The 17680-nt window shown below is 39.2% G+C and overlaps 1 protein-coding gene across 3 annotated transcripts in view; it reads right to left on the bottom strand.

Annotated features, from left to right (window-relative positions):
* Positions 1-17601, bottom strand: part of PECR (peroxisomal trans-2-enoyl-CoA reductase) — a 36349-nt gene extending 18748 nt beyond the window's left edge. For 2 of the 3 annotated variants that reach the window (XM_029932922.1, XM_029932921.1), the window contains exons 1-5: positions 17442-17601; positions 11061-11194; positions 10009-10174; positions 4500-4581; positions 2728-2781 (exon numbers count right to left, since the gene is read on the bottom strand). In XM_029932922.1, the coding sequence (XP_029788782.1) occupies positions 2728-2781; positions 4500-4581; positions 10009-10174; positions 11061-11194; positions 17442-17565 (560 nt within the window). In that variant the 5' untranslated portion in view covers positions 17566-17601. The remainder of the gene's footprint in view (positions 1-2727; positions 2782-4499; positions 4582-10008; positions 10175-11060; positions 11195-17441) is intronic. The other variant, XM_029932923.1, reaches the window with a different exon arrangement.
* Positions 17602-17680: the final 79 nt, after the last annotated feature.

Below are 17680 nucleotides of genomic sequence, written 5' to 3'. Positions count from 1 at the left end.
GCACACATGACATCCTCCAAAACACCATGACCATAAGAGAAATATTTTGAAGACCTTTTTATTACAGAGCAAAATTAATAAATTGGTAATTTTAAGGGCTACAAGTGTGGGGTTTTGTTTGTTTGTTTGTTTTTAGAGAGAGTGCATGCAAGCCGGGGAAAAGGGCGGCGGGGGGGGAAGAGAGGGAGAGGGAGAATCTCAAGCAGGCTCCAAGCTCAGTGCAGAGCCCAATGCAGGGCCTGATCCCACCACCCCGGGATCATGATCTGGGCCAAATTGATTGAGCCACCCAGGCACCCCACACGTGTTTTTTTTAATGTGTATTTATTTTTGTGTGTGTGAGAGAGGCAGAGCATGAATAGGGGAAGGGCAGAGAGAGAGGGAGACACAGAATTCAAAGCAGGCTCCAGGTTCTGAGCTGTCAGCATAGAGCCCAACGCGGAGCTTGAACTCACAACCTATGAGATCATGACTTGAGCTAAAGTTGGATGCTTAACTGACTGAGCCATCCAGGCGCCCCTGGTTATTTTTTAAATCAATTTTAGATTATAAGGGATAAGAAATTCATATATTGGGCTAGAAATAGTATCAGTAGGCTTTCTAGACACTCCAAAATTTAAATAAATTTTAATATATTTCCAGAAAAGAAGTTCAAAATATTTAGGCCTGCATCCAAATGGGATCTCACACACAAGGTACAGACACACTACAGCTTAGAATTTCTAATTACAAGGTCCTCAGAACCAAGTGTGTGAAACCTGGGGGTGTATCCATTTCTCACTAAAGAGCTGCGGAGCCCAACCTTGTTGAAGAAAACTTATCTCTGTTCCAGTATCATCTGCAGCAACCCTGGTGGGACTCCAGGCAGACACCAACTTACTTTGTCAGAATTACCCAAGTGATCCCGTCACAACCAGATGGGGCCATGACTTTTGTTGCTACTGCGTCCAGAAGTCCAGGGTGGCTCTGCAGAACACACGCCTTTGTCTTGTCTACTGCTGCCAATGCTAAGAGGAGCCCCAATGCAACACTCAGCAGGGATGGAAAATTGAAATTGCCAAGCTCCTCCAAACCACCAGAAGCAAGAGGCAGGGGCAGGAACAGACATGCTCATATAGAAGCACAATCAAATCCTGACAATTTCTGTGAAGAGGACTAGAGGTGTTTGTCCCCTTGCACCAGCCCCCTGATCACCAGAATCACCACATGAGGTCCTGCCTCTCCTCATAGAAGAAGGCTCAGCCGTTACAGTGAGCCTCTGAAGAAACAAGGGGCAGACATTCAGAAATTGGTAGGCGCCCTGGGCACCTGGGTGACTCACTTGGTTAAATGTCTGACTTTGGCTCAGGTCATGATCTCACAGGTAATGAGTTCGAGCCCTGTGTTGGGCTCTGTGCTGACAGCTCAGAGTCTGGAGCCTGCTTCAAACTCTGTGTCTCCCTGTCTCTCTGCCCCTCCCTTGCTTGCGCTCTGTCTCTCTCTCTGAAAAATAAGTAAACATTAAAGAAAGGAAGGAAGGAAGGAAGGATGAATGAATCAAATTGATAGGCACCCAAGAGAGACAGCCACTAGAATGAGAGGCAGAGGTAGAAAACCAGAGACAGATATTACTGAATCCCCACTGGGACAGAACAGATGTTTGACAATTCAGCTTTGGAGTGATAACTATGTCACATGAAATGGAGTTCCAGTCACTCTTCTGCTAAAGGAAAAGCCGAGAGGGACTGGCATTGATCTGAACTAGGAGCTGAGTGAGATTATGACCTGAAAACTCTTGCAGTCTGTGTGGGAACAGATTATGAGTAATAAACTGCCTCTCGAGGACTGTCACATGGCTTATTTTCTTCCTGTGATTTATTAATAGGAGGTGGGATGATGTACAACTGTCAGTGAATAGAGCATTAACAAATGTTTCAAATGCTTCTACAACTTACACACATAAAACCATACAGTATACGCTCTTCTTTGTCTTGCTTCTTTCACTCAGAATAATTATTTTGAGATTCGTCCATGTTGTTGCCTGAGCTAATGGCTCATTCGCTCTTATTTCAAAGTCGTAGTCTGTTACAGAGACAGACCACAATTGGTAGATTCATTCACCTGCTGATGGGCATTTGGGTTTATGAACTGTCTGTCCATGGGATATAGGAGTTGATTTTTGGCCTATCTTTTGCCCTTTTAATTATTAACGGTAACCCAAAAGATCAGCAGGTCAGCCTAAACCCCCCAGCATAGATGTCACAGAAGAAATGTAATGTCTTAGACAACATTAAGAAAAATGTGCCAAGGAGCAATACAATTCAAACACACACACAAGCTATCCAGATAGCCTTTCAACAAATCAAAGGGCGTTCCACTGAGAATGAGGCATTTCTTGCCTAGCAGAGCTGTCCAGATGTCGACAACACACATTTTAGGTGAGGCTCTGGGGAACATGCACGCTCATATTTTGCTGGTGGGAGTGCAAAACGAAAAGAAATTTGGAAATACCTAGGAGTTGTGTCTTTAAATTTTTTCAATGTTTTATTTTTGAGAGAGAGAGAAAGAGAGGGAGAGAGCGAAAGACACGGAGAGACAGAGAGAAGGAGACAGAATCGGAAGCAGGCTCTAGGCTCTGAGCTGTCGGCACAGAGCCCAACCGCAAGATCATAACCTAAGCTTAAGTCAGATACTTAACTAACTGACTGAGCCACCCAGATGCCCCTGGAAATACCTAAAAGCATTTACCTTTCACCTTCACCCAGCAATCCATCTTCCCAGATATACAGTAAACATGTAACTCTGCAAATATGAAACAAATATGTACAGTGCTATTCACTGCAGAATTATTTGTAATAGCAAAATGTAGAAACAATACAAATTTCCATTAACTTTGAGATAATAATGTGCATTGGGAAAGACAAATTTAAAAATAAGTCCATAAATCCATAGTGCTATACCAAAAAATTTAATAATGATAATGATAATAGTAATAACTATACAGATAAAGGAATGGTTGTTGCAGAGAAGCCTTTTTATCAAAGAATATCAGCTAATAAATATAGGAGCAATTATGAAATCAGAAAAATTAATATTTTCCCAACCCTAATGTAATAAGTGATTCGGGTAAGAATCAATGATGTTTCCAAAAATCACAATAGAAAATGAATATTCACACAGTACCAAAATATCACCCTATAGATTACAGATGATGAACTAATAATAAAGGAATTCAGGTCACTGTCTTAGTTAAAAGGTTTTTTTTGGGATGAGAAGGTATAGAGCATTCAACTTTGTACTTTATGCAGTTTTGTATATATATATATATATATATATATAAACTAGCATTTATGTTCTTATAACACTAAGATAGATTTATTTCATAAAAATTTTCTATGTTGGAAAATAAAATTTTTTTCAGAAAAAATGGAAGGAATCAGAACTTATAAAAGATATGAAAGAAATCAGCAAAACGAATTTTTTTGTAAACCAGACTTTTTACCTGCTAAATGTGTGGTTTTCAAGTAGCTTCCTGGCACATTGTTTTTCCCTTTGTTTCATGTGGATGCCCTTTTAGATTATTATGAGTCTACTGAGCCAGAACAGTCAATTAATTCATTGATTGACTTTTTAAAAAATCCATTTCCAACATAAAATTTCACCAAAATCAGAATAAGAGTCAAATAGTATAAAATAGAATAAAAATTCTACTATGGAGTAACAATTTAGCAGTTCTCTCTAAATATGAATAGGTATCACAGTATTCTAATCTAAATTAACCTAAATTAGTTTTATTTCTACACTTTAACAAAAAAGATATCTCCAAACAATGATGACCAGATTAGTGACATCTGGATAAGGGCTACTGGATAAAATATAGAACATTCAGTTAAATTTGGATTTCAGATAGACAACAGCAACAACAACAAAATTTTAGCATACAGATGTATGCACCCCTTTATGTATCTTGAATGTATCATAGATAAGCTGCTATATTACAATTGCCACTTCAGATAGCTGTGAAATTAGGTGATTAACTAGTTGGTACCTAACCTTCTAATTTCTGTATAAGTCTAATTACATGAAATAGAAGTGGGGGTTTTGATTTTTTACTTCGCTTTTCTGTTTGGAGTATCATTGAAACTACTGTATTGTAAATGACGGAAAATAATTGCAAACGTTAAAAAAATAAATTGTATAAAAAAAATAAAATGAAAGTCCATGAAATGAACAACAACAAAAAAGATGTATGCAATATTTGGGACGGACTTACAATAAAAAATTTAATGGGGCATCTGTTTTTTCTTTTTTCTTGGTAAATCTGGCAAGCCTAAGATGGATGGAAATTTTTGGGAAGTACATTTTTAATGTTCAAATAAAGGGCATAACTAGGCGTTGATATCAAAACTTATGAAAGGATTAAGGATCATGACTTATGAAATTTTCTCAACCCCATTTTCCTCTATTCAGAAGACAAAACCCAAAGACATAGAAAAAAATATCTATGTGAGTGTGCTTACAGAAATCCTGGAAGTCCGTTTTTAGTAAGGATGGTGATATTGACAATAGATCCTCCATGCTCTTTCATCCAGGAGGTGTAAACTGCAGGAAACAGATCAACGACAAACATATGACACAGTGTCCTGACTCTCATCCCCTGTCCCAGCAAGTTATTTAAAAACTTTTAATTTACATTTCCTTTTTATAAAAAGCCGAATTGGGCATAATTTAGGGATCACAAAATTCATCCACTTTATGTGCACAACTTAGACTTTTAGTAAATATACAGAGTCATGTAACCACTACCACAATCCAATCTTAGAACATTTCCATCACTCCCCAAAAGTTCGTTGGCAGCTTTCTGCAGCTCAAGGCATCCCCCCCTGCAACCCTCATGTACTTTCTGTTTATTTAAATTTGCTTTTTTTGAACATTGCATATAAAAGCACACAGCATATGGTCTTTTGTATCTGGCTTCTCTCACTTAGATTAATGTTTGTGAACTTCATCCAGGGTGTATCATGTATTAAGAATTAACTTTTCTTGCCAAATAGTATTCCATTGAATTGGATAGGCCATATTTCATTTATCCATTCACCAGCTGATGAACATTTGGAATGTTTCTATTTCAAGTGATTTTGAATATAAACCTTTGTGTTTTTAGTTCCCTTGGGGGAATCTGCTGGGTCATGTTATACGGTTAACTGTAGGTTTAACTTTTCAAGAAACTACCAGACTATTTTCCAGTGTCTACCAGAAACGCATGAGGATTCCAGTTTCTTCCGTGGTTATGTAGCAATATTTCACTAAGGTTTTTTTTTTTTAATGTTTTTAAATGTTTTATTTATTTCTGAGAGAGAGAGACAGAGACAGAGCACAAGCAGAGGAGGAACAGAGAGAGAGGGAGACACAGAATCTGAAGAAGGCACTAGGCTCTGAGCTGTCAGCAGAGAGCCCGACGTGGGGGTCAAATCCACAAACCGTGAGATCATGACCTGAGCTGAAGTCAAACACTTAACCAACTGAGCCACCCAGGCGCCCTTCACTGAGGTTTTGATTGGCATTTCCCTAATGACTAATGGTGTGGAGAATCTTCTGATGTACTTATCAACCATTTCTTTGGTGAAATAGCTATTCAAATCTTTTGCGCATTTTTTAATTGGTTTGTTTTCTTAATACTGAATTATAAGAGTTCTTTTTATATTCTGGATACAAGTTATTAGATATGTGATTTGGAAATCTTTTCTCCCAGTCTATGGCTTATCTTTTCATTTTCTTAATGTTATCTTTTGAAGCACACACGTGTTAATTCTGATTAAGTCCAGTTCATCAGTTTTTTTACTTGATGCGTGGTATTTTGGGTGGTGTATCTCAGGACTCATTGCCTAAGCCAAGGTCATAAAGGTTTTGTCCTTTGTTTGCTTCTAAAAATTACAAAGTTTTACTTTTTGCTCTTAGGTCCATGGTCCATTTTGTACTTTGGGTTAATTATTATTTATGATGTAAATAAAGTAAAGGTCTTTTTGCATGTGCATATCCAACTGTCCAAGCACCATCTGTTGAAAAGACTATCATTTCCCCATAGATTTGCCTTGGCCCCTTCGGCAAAAATCATAAATATAAGGGTTTGACCGCAGATATAAGGGTTTATTTCTGGACTGGGAAATCTGTCCAATGACCTATACATCTGTCCTTATGCCAGTACCACGTGTCTTGAAACCAAGAAGTATAAGTTCTCCATCTTTCACCTGTTGCAAAACCATTTAAGCTATTCTGAGTCCTATGTACCTACATGTGTATTTTAGGATCTGCTTGTCAATTCTGTAAACATAATAGGGACTGTGCTAAACCTACAGATCAATTTGGGAAGAACTACCATCTTAACAATATTGTATCTCCCAATTCATAAACATCAAATGTTTTTCCCTTTATTTTAATCTCCTTTCATTTCTGTGAGCAATGCTTTGTAGTTTTTAGATACAAGTCTTATCCTTCTTTTGTTTCATTCTTTAAGTACGTTATCCTTTTTGAAGCCCTATTTGACATTTAGCCATTAACTCTATTCATATTATCAAGACAATGCCAGAGAAGAATAGCCAAGACTAGCTTTAACAGAAATCTAATTTTTAATAATGTTTATTTTTTTACTGTTTATTTATTTTTGAGAGAGAGAGAGAGTCAGAGTGCAAGCAGGGAGGGCAGAGAGAGAGGGTGACACAGAATCAGAAGCAGGCTCCAGGCTCTGAGCTGTCAGCAAAGAGCCCGACCCCACGCTTGAACTCATGAACCCCGAGATCATCACCTGAAGTCAGACACTTAACCAACTGAGCCACCCAGGGGCCCCAGAAATCAAATTTTTAGAATGTAAAGGCCAGAGAACAATTCAAAAACCATTCCTATTAAAAGCTTTGGCCAAAATAAGAATGCCTTCCCATTATTACTTAATGCTTTCCAGTAAGTTCTTACCAATTCATAGAATATGACAGAAAAAGCAGGTAGAGCTACTAGAAAAGAAGATATAAAATACACTATTTTTAATTTCTAATTCTTTCATATTGTTTTCACATTATTATTATTTTTAGATTTTATTTTTAAGTACTCTCATCACCCAACATGGGGTTCGAACTCATAATCTTGAGATCAAGACTCAAGTGCTCTACTGACTGAGCCAGGTAGGTGCCCCCATTTTCACATTTTTGAAATTGGGATATGTCTTATAGTTGGTGGCTTCTTACGATACATATAGCACTGATTGTACTTTCTTAGTGATATATGAAATGGGGCAATTCTGAATTGACGGTATTTTTGACTCAATTAAATACAGTATTTATTTTTAGATAACATGATTATACATCTAAAACACCCAAAAGACTAATTTAAAAAACTGCTAAAGCTACAATTGCTAGATAAAGCTACAAGCTCAACTTGAAAAAAATACTTCTATAAACCAACAATAATCCAGTTGCAAAATAATTGGGAAAACAGCCCATTCAAAATAGCAAGAGCCATCAAAAATACCTAGTCATAACTTTAATAAAAGAAAATATGAGATCTACATGACAAAACCCACAAATCTTTGCCAAAAAATATAAAATAAGTATCTATTAATAAAATACATGCCATTATGGAGAGACATTATTTAAACATGTTAACTGTTTTCAAATTATTGATAAGTTTAACACAATTCCAATCAAATTCCCCACCAGGATTTTTGAGGAAAAGAACCTGAATATAAAATTTGTCTGAAAGAATAAAAGGTCACGAAAAGCCAAGAAAAACTTTGAAAATGAAAACAAATAAAGCACTAAGTGCCCTACTGAATATCTAAAAAACCTATTAAAAAAAGAATGGGGAATAAGTTTATTTAAATTACCCTAACACAGACCTTCTGCTTCTGGTTAAATAGTACTATATTTTAGAACTCTGATATCATCTTTGTTTTTCCCCCAACACTTTTCCCGGGTATGACAGGAATATTTCTTTTAGATGTTTGAGTCATTGATGCCAATCACAAGTACAGCTGACTACCTGTGCTTCAGACCAACTGGCTATAAATTAGAGGTTTTCACAAGCTCCTTCTTGGATTTGAGGAATCTGCTCTTGAACACGGGAAACTAGTTCACTCACTACATTATCAGTTTCTTACAAAGGATACTAAGGGATATGAACCAACAGGCAGATGAAAAATACACAGGGCAATGTCCTGAATAAGGAAACTTCTGCCCTCTGGAGTTTGAACCTGGAAGTGTTCTGATTTACCAACCCTGTCCTTTGAGTTTTTATGGAGGCTGCATTACATAGCTGTGGTTGATTAAACCACTGGTCACTTGTGGGGAGCCAGAAGAACGGAGATCAGCCGCCTGCAGGCAAGGAAGAGTCACTCCCCGGCGGGAGCTGCCAGAAGAACAAAGATTAACCGCCTGTAGGCAGGGTAGTGTCGGTCCCTCCGGCGCTGTGATCAGAGATTTTGTCTTGCCTCCATTTTCTGTGCTCCCTGCCCTACCCTATTCTCTTTTTTTTCTTTCTTTTTAAAATTTTTTAATGCTTTTTATTTATTTTTGAGAGACAGAGAGAGTGCGAGCAGGGGAGGGTCAGAAAGAGAGGGAGACATAGAATCTGAAATAGGCTCCAGGCTCTGAGCTAGCAGTCAGCACAGAGCCCGCTCAGCCCACGCTCAAACCCACGAACCCACGAACCGTGAGATCTGACCTGAGCCGAAGCCGGACACTTAACCGACTGAGCCATCCAGGCGCCCCTGCCTTACCCTATTCTCTCTCCCTCCCTCAGGAACCTGCATCAACCGACCAGCCTACCAGCCGGGCGGACGGACAGTCACTGGTCACAGATTTGACCTTCACCCCTCTCTCCTCCCCAGAAACCAGGAGGTGAGACTGGAAGTTCCAACCCTAATCCAAGCTGGTTCCCTACCAATCGGCTCCCATAGGTCATTTTCAAAAGTCACCTCATTAACATAAACTCAGTTGTGATTGAACAGGGCTTGTTATGAATAACAGACACTCATTTCACCTTTATGGTCCTAAAGCCATTTCAGGTACTGAAGACAAGAAGACCAAGTGTTATAACAAAAGATTCTCCCATTGCTCTTATTGCTTAGGAAATCCCAAGGGTCAACGGGAGCTATGAACCAGGAACTGGAGACAGACCAAAATATATACTCATTACAAATCACAACGGTGCAGTCCCCACTGATTCTGGAACTACCATGTTATCCCTAGCTACCTACCTGAACTTGTTACATGAGGGAGAAACAAACTATCTTGTTTAAGCTCCTGGTGTTTTTTTTTCCTATGGTCCCTACACTGGAACCACTGGTCACAACTAATATAAAGTGTTTCACTGCTGGTTAGATAAAGTTAAAGGCTGGGAATGTCTGCAAGACTTTGACTGAGAGACATTAAGAAGATAAAGCCTAACCTATGTTGGGGTAAAGACCCTTTTGGTTAAAATTATACTTGTTCTATGGTTTTTGCCATAAAAAATGTCTTGGAAAGCTTGCAAGAAAACCCTTGAGTTACTCGACTTCAGGAGTTGAATATTACCACCTATAAAACTTAACTTTCATAAGATTATGCATGCTGACCAGTTGTTAGCCGGAAAGAATATGGACTCTATCTGGTGTTCTCCCTGAAGATTTCACTAAGTTAATGAGCAGGCCCTTATAACAGATTTAATAAATTCATTTCTTTAAGACACAGTGTGAGAGTTATTTTTTAAAATTTTAATTTCAGGAACAACTTTGTAGCTGTATCTTAAGAATAAGATCCTTAAGAATTTTCTCATGACAAATTTCCAAAAATAAAATTATAAGATCAAAGTATATCCATACATTCCAAATATTGTCAAATTACCAGCCAGAAAGGGAACAGCTGACACTCCTGTGCTGTATGGGAGTGAACCAGGGCAGTAAATGTTGATGCCATGGGGTTTCTGCACCTCTAACATTTCAACAGTCTCTATAATCTTTAAATAAAGACACCTTGACTTTTTTGGGTTATTCATCACACTTGCCTGCTTTGCACATGTAGAAGGTGCCCGTCAAGTTGGTTTCGATCACCGCATGCCATCCTTTCGCACTGATGTTTTCTGCAGACGACATGAACTGGCCTCCTCCATTGTTGACCAAAAAATTAATCTTACCATAAATATTCAAGGTGGATTTGACCAAACTGTTCACCTAAAGAAAAGTGTTAAAAGTCAACTGGTTAATCACTTAACTTGCTACTTGGACTGATAGCTTACTCTAGAGAGGAAAAGAACATGCAGTTTGTAACAGGAAATGGTAACTCTGAGTACCATAATACCCACAGATCAGAAAACTAAATTGGTAATTCTGATGACAAGATTTAGCCAAGAGCCTGGATCACTTCTGAATACAAGCCTCCTTGTATGAATTTGTAAGCTGTAAACCCAGAATAATCAATGCTACTAAAATCAGGTTACAATTAACATTATGAAATGACCTAAAAGGAGTGCCTGGCTGGCTCACTTGGTAGGGCATGTGACTCTTGATCTCAGTTGTGAGTTTGAGCCTGATGTTAGGTGTAGAAATTACGGATTACTTAAAAAGAAAACCTTGGAGCACCTGGGTGGCTCGGTCGGTTGAGCATCCAACTTCAGCTCAGGTCATGATCTTGTGACTTATGGGTTCGAGCCCTGCATGTGTGGACAGCTCAGAGCCTGGAGCCTGCTTTGGATTCTGTGTCTCCCTCTCTCTCTGCCCCTTCCCTGCTCATGCGTGCGCGCGCTCTCTCTCAAAAACAAACATTTTTTAAAAATTGAAAAAAATCTTACAAATTAAAAAAAAATGACTTAAAGGGCAAAGGGCACAAAAGAGAATCTCACTGAGACCACATCCTTCCTTTGCTTCCTTATCTTGTTTCCCTCCATCTCCTTCTCTGGAGGTAATTCACTCAGTAAATCATTAATTAGCAAAAGATTCTCTTTCATAGACTCTGTTTCTAGTGAACCTTATCTAAAACAGCTACCATAGGAACATCTGAAGCACAGCACTACTATAGATTAAAATAAGTGAATAAATAATACAGACATATTTGCATTACCTCCTCTTCCTTGCGGATGTTGCATCTTATGGGAATGATCTGAGCCTGGTTGGTGGGGGGCAGGCTGGCTTTCAGTTCATCTGCAGTAGATTTTAATCTATCAAAGTTACGAGATGCAATGACCACATTACACTCTGAAAAGAAAACAGAGAACAAGTAAATATGCTTTCATTGGTAAATATGCGTTCACTGGTTGTCTAAATTAAACATAACAATGTTTAGGAAATATTTCAGATGTTTCCAATAAAAAGATTAAAAAAGATGAGTCAGGACTTCTGCTTCTGGTTACAGGGGAGCATCAATAACCGAGTCTACCCTCCAGACCAAAATAACTACAAACTAGACCAAGTATATACAGCAATGGTTTTCAGACACTGGGCATGGAGGCATGGAGATCTCAGAGAGTGGAAACAAACACTGTGAGCCCAGTGAAGAAAAACCATGCGAGGCTGGGGAAGGAACCAGCCGCATGAGCAGAGACACCAGATCCTGACATCCACACAGCATTGAAAACAGTTAGTGTTCCCACCAGGCAAAACCTTTCAAGGGCCAGTGGGAAAAATATGCAGAAGGGTATGGCCTCAGTAGTGAAGCAAAATTAGTTGTAGATTAAAGACCATTCAGATCAACACTTAACATACAACACACCTCTCCTAAAGTATCAAACTGTTTCCAAGTAACGTAAGTGCACCTCAAAACAAAACTCAAGAATATTTAAAGAATACAAAAATAACTGGCATCCCACAGGTAAAATTCAAAGGTCTACCATCCAACAAAAATTTTACCAGTGATGCAAAGAAGCAGGTAAATAAAACCCATAACAATGAAAGAAGTCAAGTAATAAAAGAACCAGAAGTGGCACTGATGATAAAATTAAATAAATTAGAGATAAAGAGAAACATATTAAAAGCAGTCAGAGAAAAAGAACAAAACAAAAAAGACAAGGGAGACAGAAGGCTTCTTTTTCAGAAATATTGCAAGCCAGAGACAGTAGAAATGGCTTGAAAGTGCTGGGGAGGAGGAGAGGGTAGGCATGTGGGAACCCAGAAATCTTGACCCAGTGAAAACAGTTTTCAAAGATGATGACAAAATCAATATCTGCTCACACATGTAACAGTTGGAAGAGTTCATTAAAGCAGAACTGTATTACTTAAAAGAGTAAAGGAAGTCTTTGAGATGGAAGGGCAAGGATGCAGATGGAAATCTAAATTACCTATGTGAGTAAATACAAAGACTTTCCTTTCTATTCAGGTTTTGTTATTTTTTTAATGTTTATTTATTTATTTTGAGGGAGGAGGAGCAGAGAGAGATGGAGAGAGAGAAAGAGAGAGAGAGAGAGAGAGAGAGAGAATCCCAAGCAGGCTGTGCACTCTGAGTGCAGAGCCAGATGAGGGGCTCAGATCCCACGAATTGTGAGATCATGACCTGAGCTGAAATCAAGGGCCAGACTGATTCAGCCACCCAGGCACAAACAGAGATTGCTTAAAGAAAAAATGATAGCAGTGTACTGTAAGATTTACAATCTTTGTAAAAATAAATGTTTGGGAACAGTCATGTGATGGCCAAAAGGGCATAATAGGAGTACAGGCAGTCCTTGGTCTGCTCAGCTCTGACATGATTCAATGTCAGTTACCATGATACATGAACTGTGACTAACTGCATAAAATACAAGCTGTTCTGTCTACAAGTCACCACTGGATAACAGATGCACATTATGATCAGTGCTGTCACTGCTCTCGGTGTCTGGCCATGATTGGGCACCATGCATACTTCCTTCAATTCACACACAGACACCAAAGAATACAGTCGTGTTGTGTCCGGGCCTCCCAGTGATAAGCCTATGACTGAAAGAAGGCTGGTCCAAAAAGATGGAAATACAACAAAGAAATGAAAACTGGTAACACTGGAAGTGAAATTAGAATTGAATGCAAATGGAGTTATAAGAGGAATATTCGGTCATGGGCATGTTGGCACTGCCCTCAGTGTTTTCCTGAAGTTAAAATACTAAGCTATGACGTACTGGAATATCCATCCACCTTACTGAGTGATCATGAACCTTGGTGTTCACTGTTGCCTTATGTCTTAGCTCATCCTAAAGAGAATGCTTCCTTCGTTTCATAGACAATCATATAAATATATCAGAAACACTGGCCAAGGGAGCTTCAAAGCACACAGAGAAGAAGCCTTGCCAACTCTGGACTTCCCAGGGCTCTACAGTGGATTTTAATTGAACTATGTTGATAATTAGACTATACGGAGAACTCTCGCCCCTCTCCCTCACCAAGCCGAGGTTGGTAGTCCCTTCAACATGCTACTATACCCCTGCCCCCACCCCCAGCACAGTATTTAAGCCCATGTGATATTGTAATGACCTGTTCTTAAGAGTCTCCCCAACACGCTGTCACCCCCAGAGAACAGGGACCCTGTCGCTGCCATAATTGTTATACTAGCACACACTCCACATTCACTGTACACACGTGGAATAAATGGAGTTTATAAAGGTAAACAGTAAGAAGGGTCTCCGTTTGGCCACAATTATTTTAGCTGTATGGGATGAGTTCGCTTCTGCATATTAAAACAAGGCACTTAAAAAAAACTATTTTTCTCCAATTCATGTTATAATTTAGTAATGTCCAATAGAGACGACTTTTGGAAGTTTTGATGGGCATTCTGAAAGCTTTACATAGTAAACACTGAAAAGGCTCACCGTGAATTCCTGGTAAAACAAGACTAACTTTAAAATAGAATTAAATCTATCAAAAATTGATGTATAACTTTCAACATGGCATAAATTATACTGTTAAGAGACCCTGTTTCCTTTCACCTTGTTACCAGGTGGGCTCTACTCCCCGGAAGGAAAGAACTGAAATAAAAATTTGGAGGCCAGATCCACTTTCAGCCAGTTTTCCTTGAGATAGGAGAAACAGCTCCTCTGTCAATGAGGTGGAACAGAGACGCTTCCAGAATAGGGCAAAGGGCAGGAATTAAAAAACCGACATCCGCAACTCTTCCTAAATCTATACTTAAAAATTAAGCCTCATTTTGGAGGCACCTGGGTGGCTCGGCTGGTTAAGCGTCTGACTCTTGATTTTAGCTCAAGTCATGATCTCACAACAGCGAGAGTGAGCCCAGAGTCCCTCTCTCTCTCTCTCTCTCTCTCTCTCTCTCTCTCTCTCTCTCTCCCCCTCTCCCTTCCCACTGTTCCCATTCTCTCTCTCCCTCTGCCATTCCCCAGCTCACACTTTCTCTCTCTCAAAATAAATAAACATTTTTTTTAAATTTAGGTCTCATTTTTAAAATATGATCAAGAATACTAAATTGACTAATGTCTGACTTTGTCTAAGGCCTCAAATAAGATATGGTGAAATATAAATGATAGAATTCAGATGTTTACAAAATTATCACCTATGGCCATCTGAACCCTGAAGGCTTCCGGAAAGTTATCTAATTCAAGCAGAGCTCTACTGGAGTACAACTTTAAAAGGCTATTTAATAAAGAAACAAACAAATAAATAAATTGCTATTTAACCACTAGGGCTTCTCACTACATACAAACGTGAATTAAGGTGCAAACATACTACAAGGAAGAACACTGAATGCAGGGTAAAACACTAGAAACCTGTATTTCTATGAAAGGAATGGTTACATAAATGATTATACATCCACACAATCGAATACTATGTAACTCTGATGCTACATATGTACAAACATGGAATGAAAAAAGTTACAAAGTAGTAAGAATACCATCCCAGTTTCGTAAATAACAAAATATACCCGTGTCTGTGTACCTGTACATGTGGATAATATACACACACAAAATCATCAGGAAGGGGATTTAGGAGGAGCGGGGGAAGGGCAGAGAGAGAGGAGACACAGAATCCAAAGTAGGCTCCAAGCTCTGAGCTGCCAGCACAGAGCCGGATGCAGGGCTTGAACTCACAAACTTTGAGATCATGACCTGAGCGAAAGTCGACGCTCAATCAATAGAGCTACCAGGCGCCCCATCATCCTATCATAATAAAAATAAAGTCTGCCACTGTGCCCCAGTGTAGGGTTTGACCAATGCATACCTAACAAGCAAGAAGAAAGTTCAAATATATGAAAATGCATAAAGGGTTCTATAAGGGTGAGCCAGAATCTGACAAGTGTGTCTTGAAGCTTGATTCTGACATTCACATATAATGATAATGACTCTGCTTTTCTTATGAATTTTCCTGAAAAGGGATAGAATTTGGTTTTGGGAGTGGAGTGTTGGGTAATGAAGCCATACCAGGGACAAATTAAGAAATGTTTATTTCTCTTTTCTTCCCTATTAAAAAGATATATTTTCAGGGTACATGGCTGGCTCAGTCAGTAGAGCATGAGACTCTTGGGCTTGGGGTTGTGAGTTTGAGCTTCATGTTGGGTGTAGAGATTACTTAAAAATAAAATCTTAAAAAGTATTTTTTTCATTTTTTAAATATTTTCATTTGGGGGGGGGTCCTTGGGGGGTTCAGTCTGTTGAATGTTTGACTCTTGATTTGGGCTCAGTTATGATCCCAGGGTCATGGGATGTGGCCTCATGTCAGGTTCCACACTGACAGCACGGAGCCTCTTTGGGATTCTCTCTCTCTCTCTCTCTCTCTCTCTCTCTCTCTCTCTCTCTCTCTGTCTCTCTCTCCCTCTGCTCCTCTCCCCTACTTGCATGTGTGCACACTATTCTCTCTACAATAAAATTAAAAAAAATAAAATACTCTTTTTTTAGTTCATACTATATGCTAATCACTAGAAACACAATGGTAAGCAAAGTCAATTCATGAGTTCATTAAAATTTGTTTAAATGAAGACAATTTAACCCTCCATAATTCAAATCACTTTCAGGAAAACTTGTTGCTGTTAACAATGTTACAAATTGCCTTCCACTCTTTTTCTGCATATGTAATTTGCATTAACAATCAAATTGTACTGTTACATTTTGTTTAGAATCCTCTTTTTTCTATTATATGACATGCTTTTCTCCACATAGTGTTCAATAGCACCATGTTTAAATAGCAGCATATTTCATTGTTATTGATTTAATGATTGCCTTTTGAATGGTTATTTAGGTTATCTCCAGCATTTTGCCACTCATCCTTGTAGCAAATCTGTGCTTGTCTCTGATTATATCCTTAGAGTAAATTCCTAGAGAAGAATTGCTAGTCACAGAGCATGAATATTGTTAATGTTTTATACCTTTTTTCCAAATTGCTCTGGAGAAAACTTCTAATAATTCATTCTTGCCCATCTTCTCACCAGCTCCTTAACACTTTCATTTTCCCCAATGTTTTAAAACTTTGTTAGAAAAACAATGACCTCATGTTACTGTTTTACTTTGCATTTTATTCCCAATAAAGTTGATTATTTTCAGAAATCTATTACCTATTTTTAGTTCTTTATTTGGAAAACTTGGTCTAGATCATTAGTCTGTATCTCTATGTTAGATCTTTTCCTTATTTATTCTTCAGAGCACTTTATAATAATAAATTTGTTGTATATTGTAAATTTTTTTTCATATGCCTTTATAGTTTATGTACATTTTTTTCATTCAATGAGGATTTACACCCTCATGTATCATGTAGGTAAACTTGCCCATTTTCCGCTTTGTGGTTTACTTGTTTGTGTGCTTACAAAATCCTCCCTTTCTACAAGTTTGGGTAAATACTCTAACAGTAGTGTGCAGATTACACTTGATGGGAGTCTTTCGGGTGTTACGACGTTTAACAATTAAACGAAGTGAAATGAAGTTTTCTCGTGTTTCCTCATTAGGCAATACAAAGGATGAACTAATTTTAAAAACACATCTATAAATAATTCCATAGCACGTTCCCAAAGGTGTCCTTATTCCCTACTTCGGGCCAAGTATCTTTGATTCTAACTGTTCCCTTTAGCCTACAAACTGGTTTCATTAGTCAACGTTTCTCCACAATTTCTAAATTATTTTAAATGTTTTTTATTTATGTTTGAGAGACAGAGAGAGACAGTGCGAGCGGGGGGGTGGGGGGTCAGAGAGAGGGAGATACAGAATCCAAAGCAGGTTCCAGGCTCTGAGCTAGCTGTCAGCACAGAGCCTGACGCGGGGCTTGAACTCACAAACCGTGAGATCGTGACCTAAGCCAAAGTCGGACGCTTAACCGACTGAGCCACCCAGGCGCCCCTCCACAATTTCTTAGGAAGAACTATCTTCCTTCCCTCCCCCTTCCCCCGTTTCCAGTTTGCCCTCGCCTCCAGCTGCTTTGCTTATCAAGTCTACGTCTCCCAGACTTGCCTAGTCACTCCTCCTGGGTCCCCGACTGCAGGTTACTCCAGCGTGTCTCTGCCGATCCCTCAATCTGAGTTGTCTGGCACAGGGGCCTACTCACGTACCCAGGTTCAGGAGCTCGGTGGCGATGGCCTTTCCGATACCCGTGGCCCCGCCGGTGACGATGGCCGATTGGTTCTTCAGCAAGCCGGCCGCCAGGAAGCTCCTGCCCTTGCCCAAAATGCTCATCTCTGCGGAGCGCCTGAGTCCTGGGAGCTCGGAGTCCCAAAGTCCAGCGAGGTGGGCGGGGCCTTTAGCCCCGGGCCCGCCCTGGTCCCGCCCCCGTCGCCCCGCCCATGCGCGC

Source organism: Suricata suricatta, chromosome 3 (genome assembly GCF_006229205.1).
Source record: "Suricata suricatta isolate VVHF042 chromosome 3, meerkat_22Aug2017_6uvM2_HiC, whole genome shotgun sequence".
NCBI classification, from domain to species: domain Eukaryota; kingdom Metazoa; phylum Chordata; class Mammalia; order Carnivora; family Herpestidae; genus Suricata; species Suricata suricatta.
The sequence above is the reverse complement of the archived record's forward strand: the minus strand, read 5'-3'. Positions and strand labels throughout refer to the sequence as shown.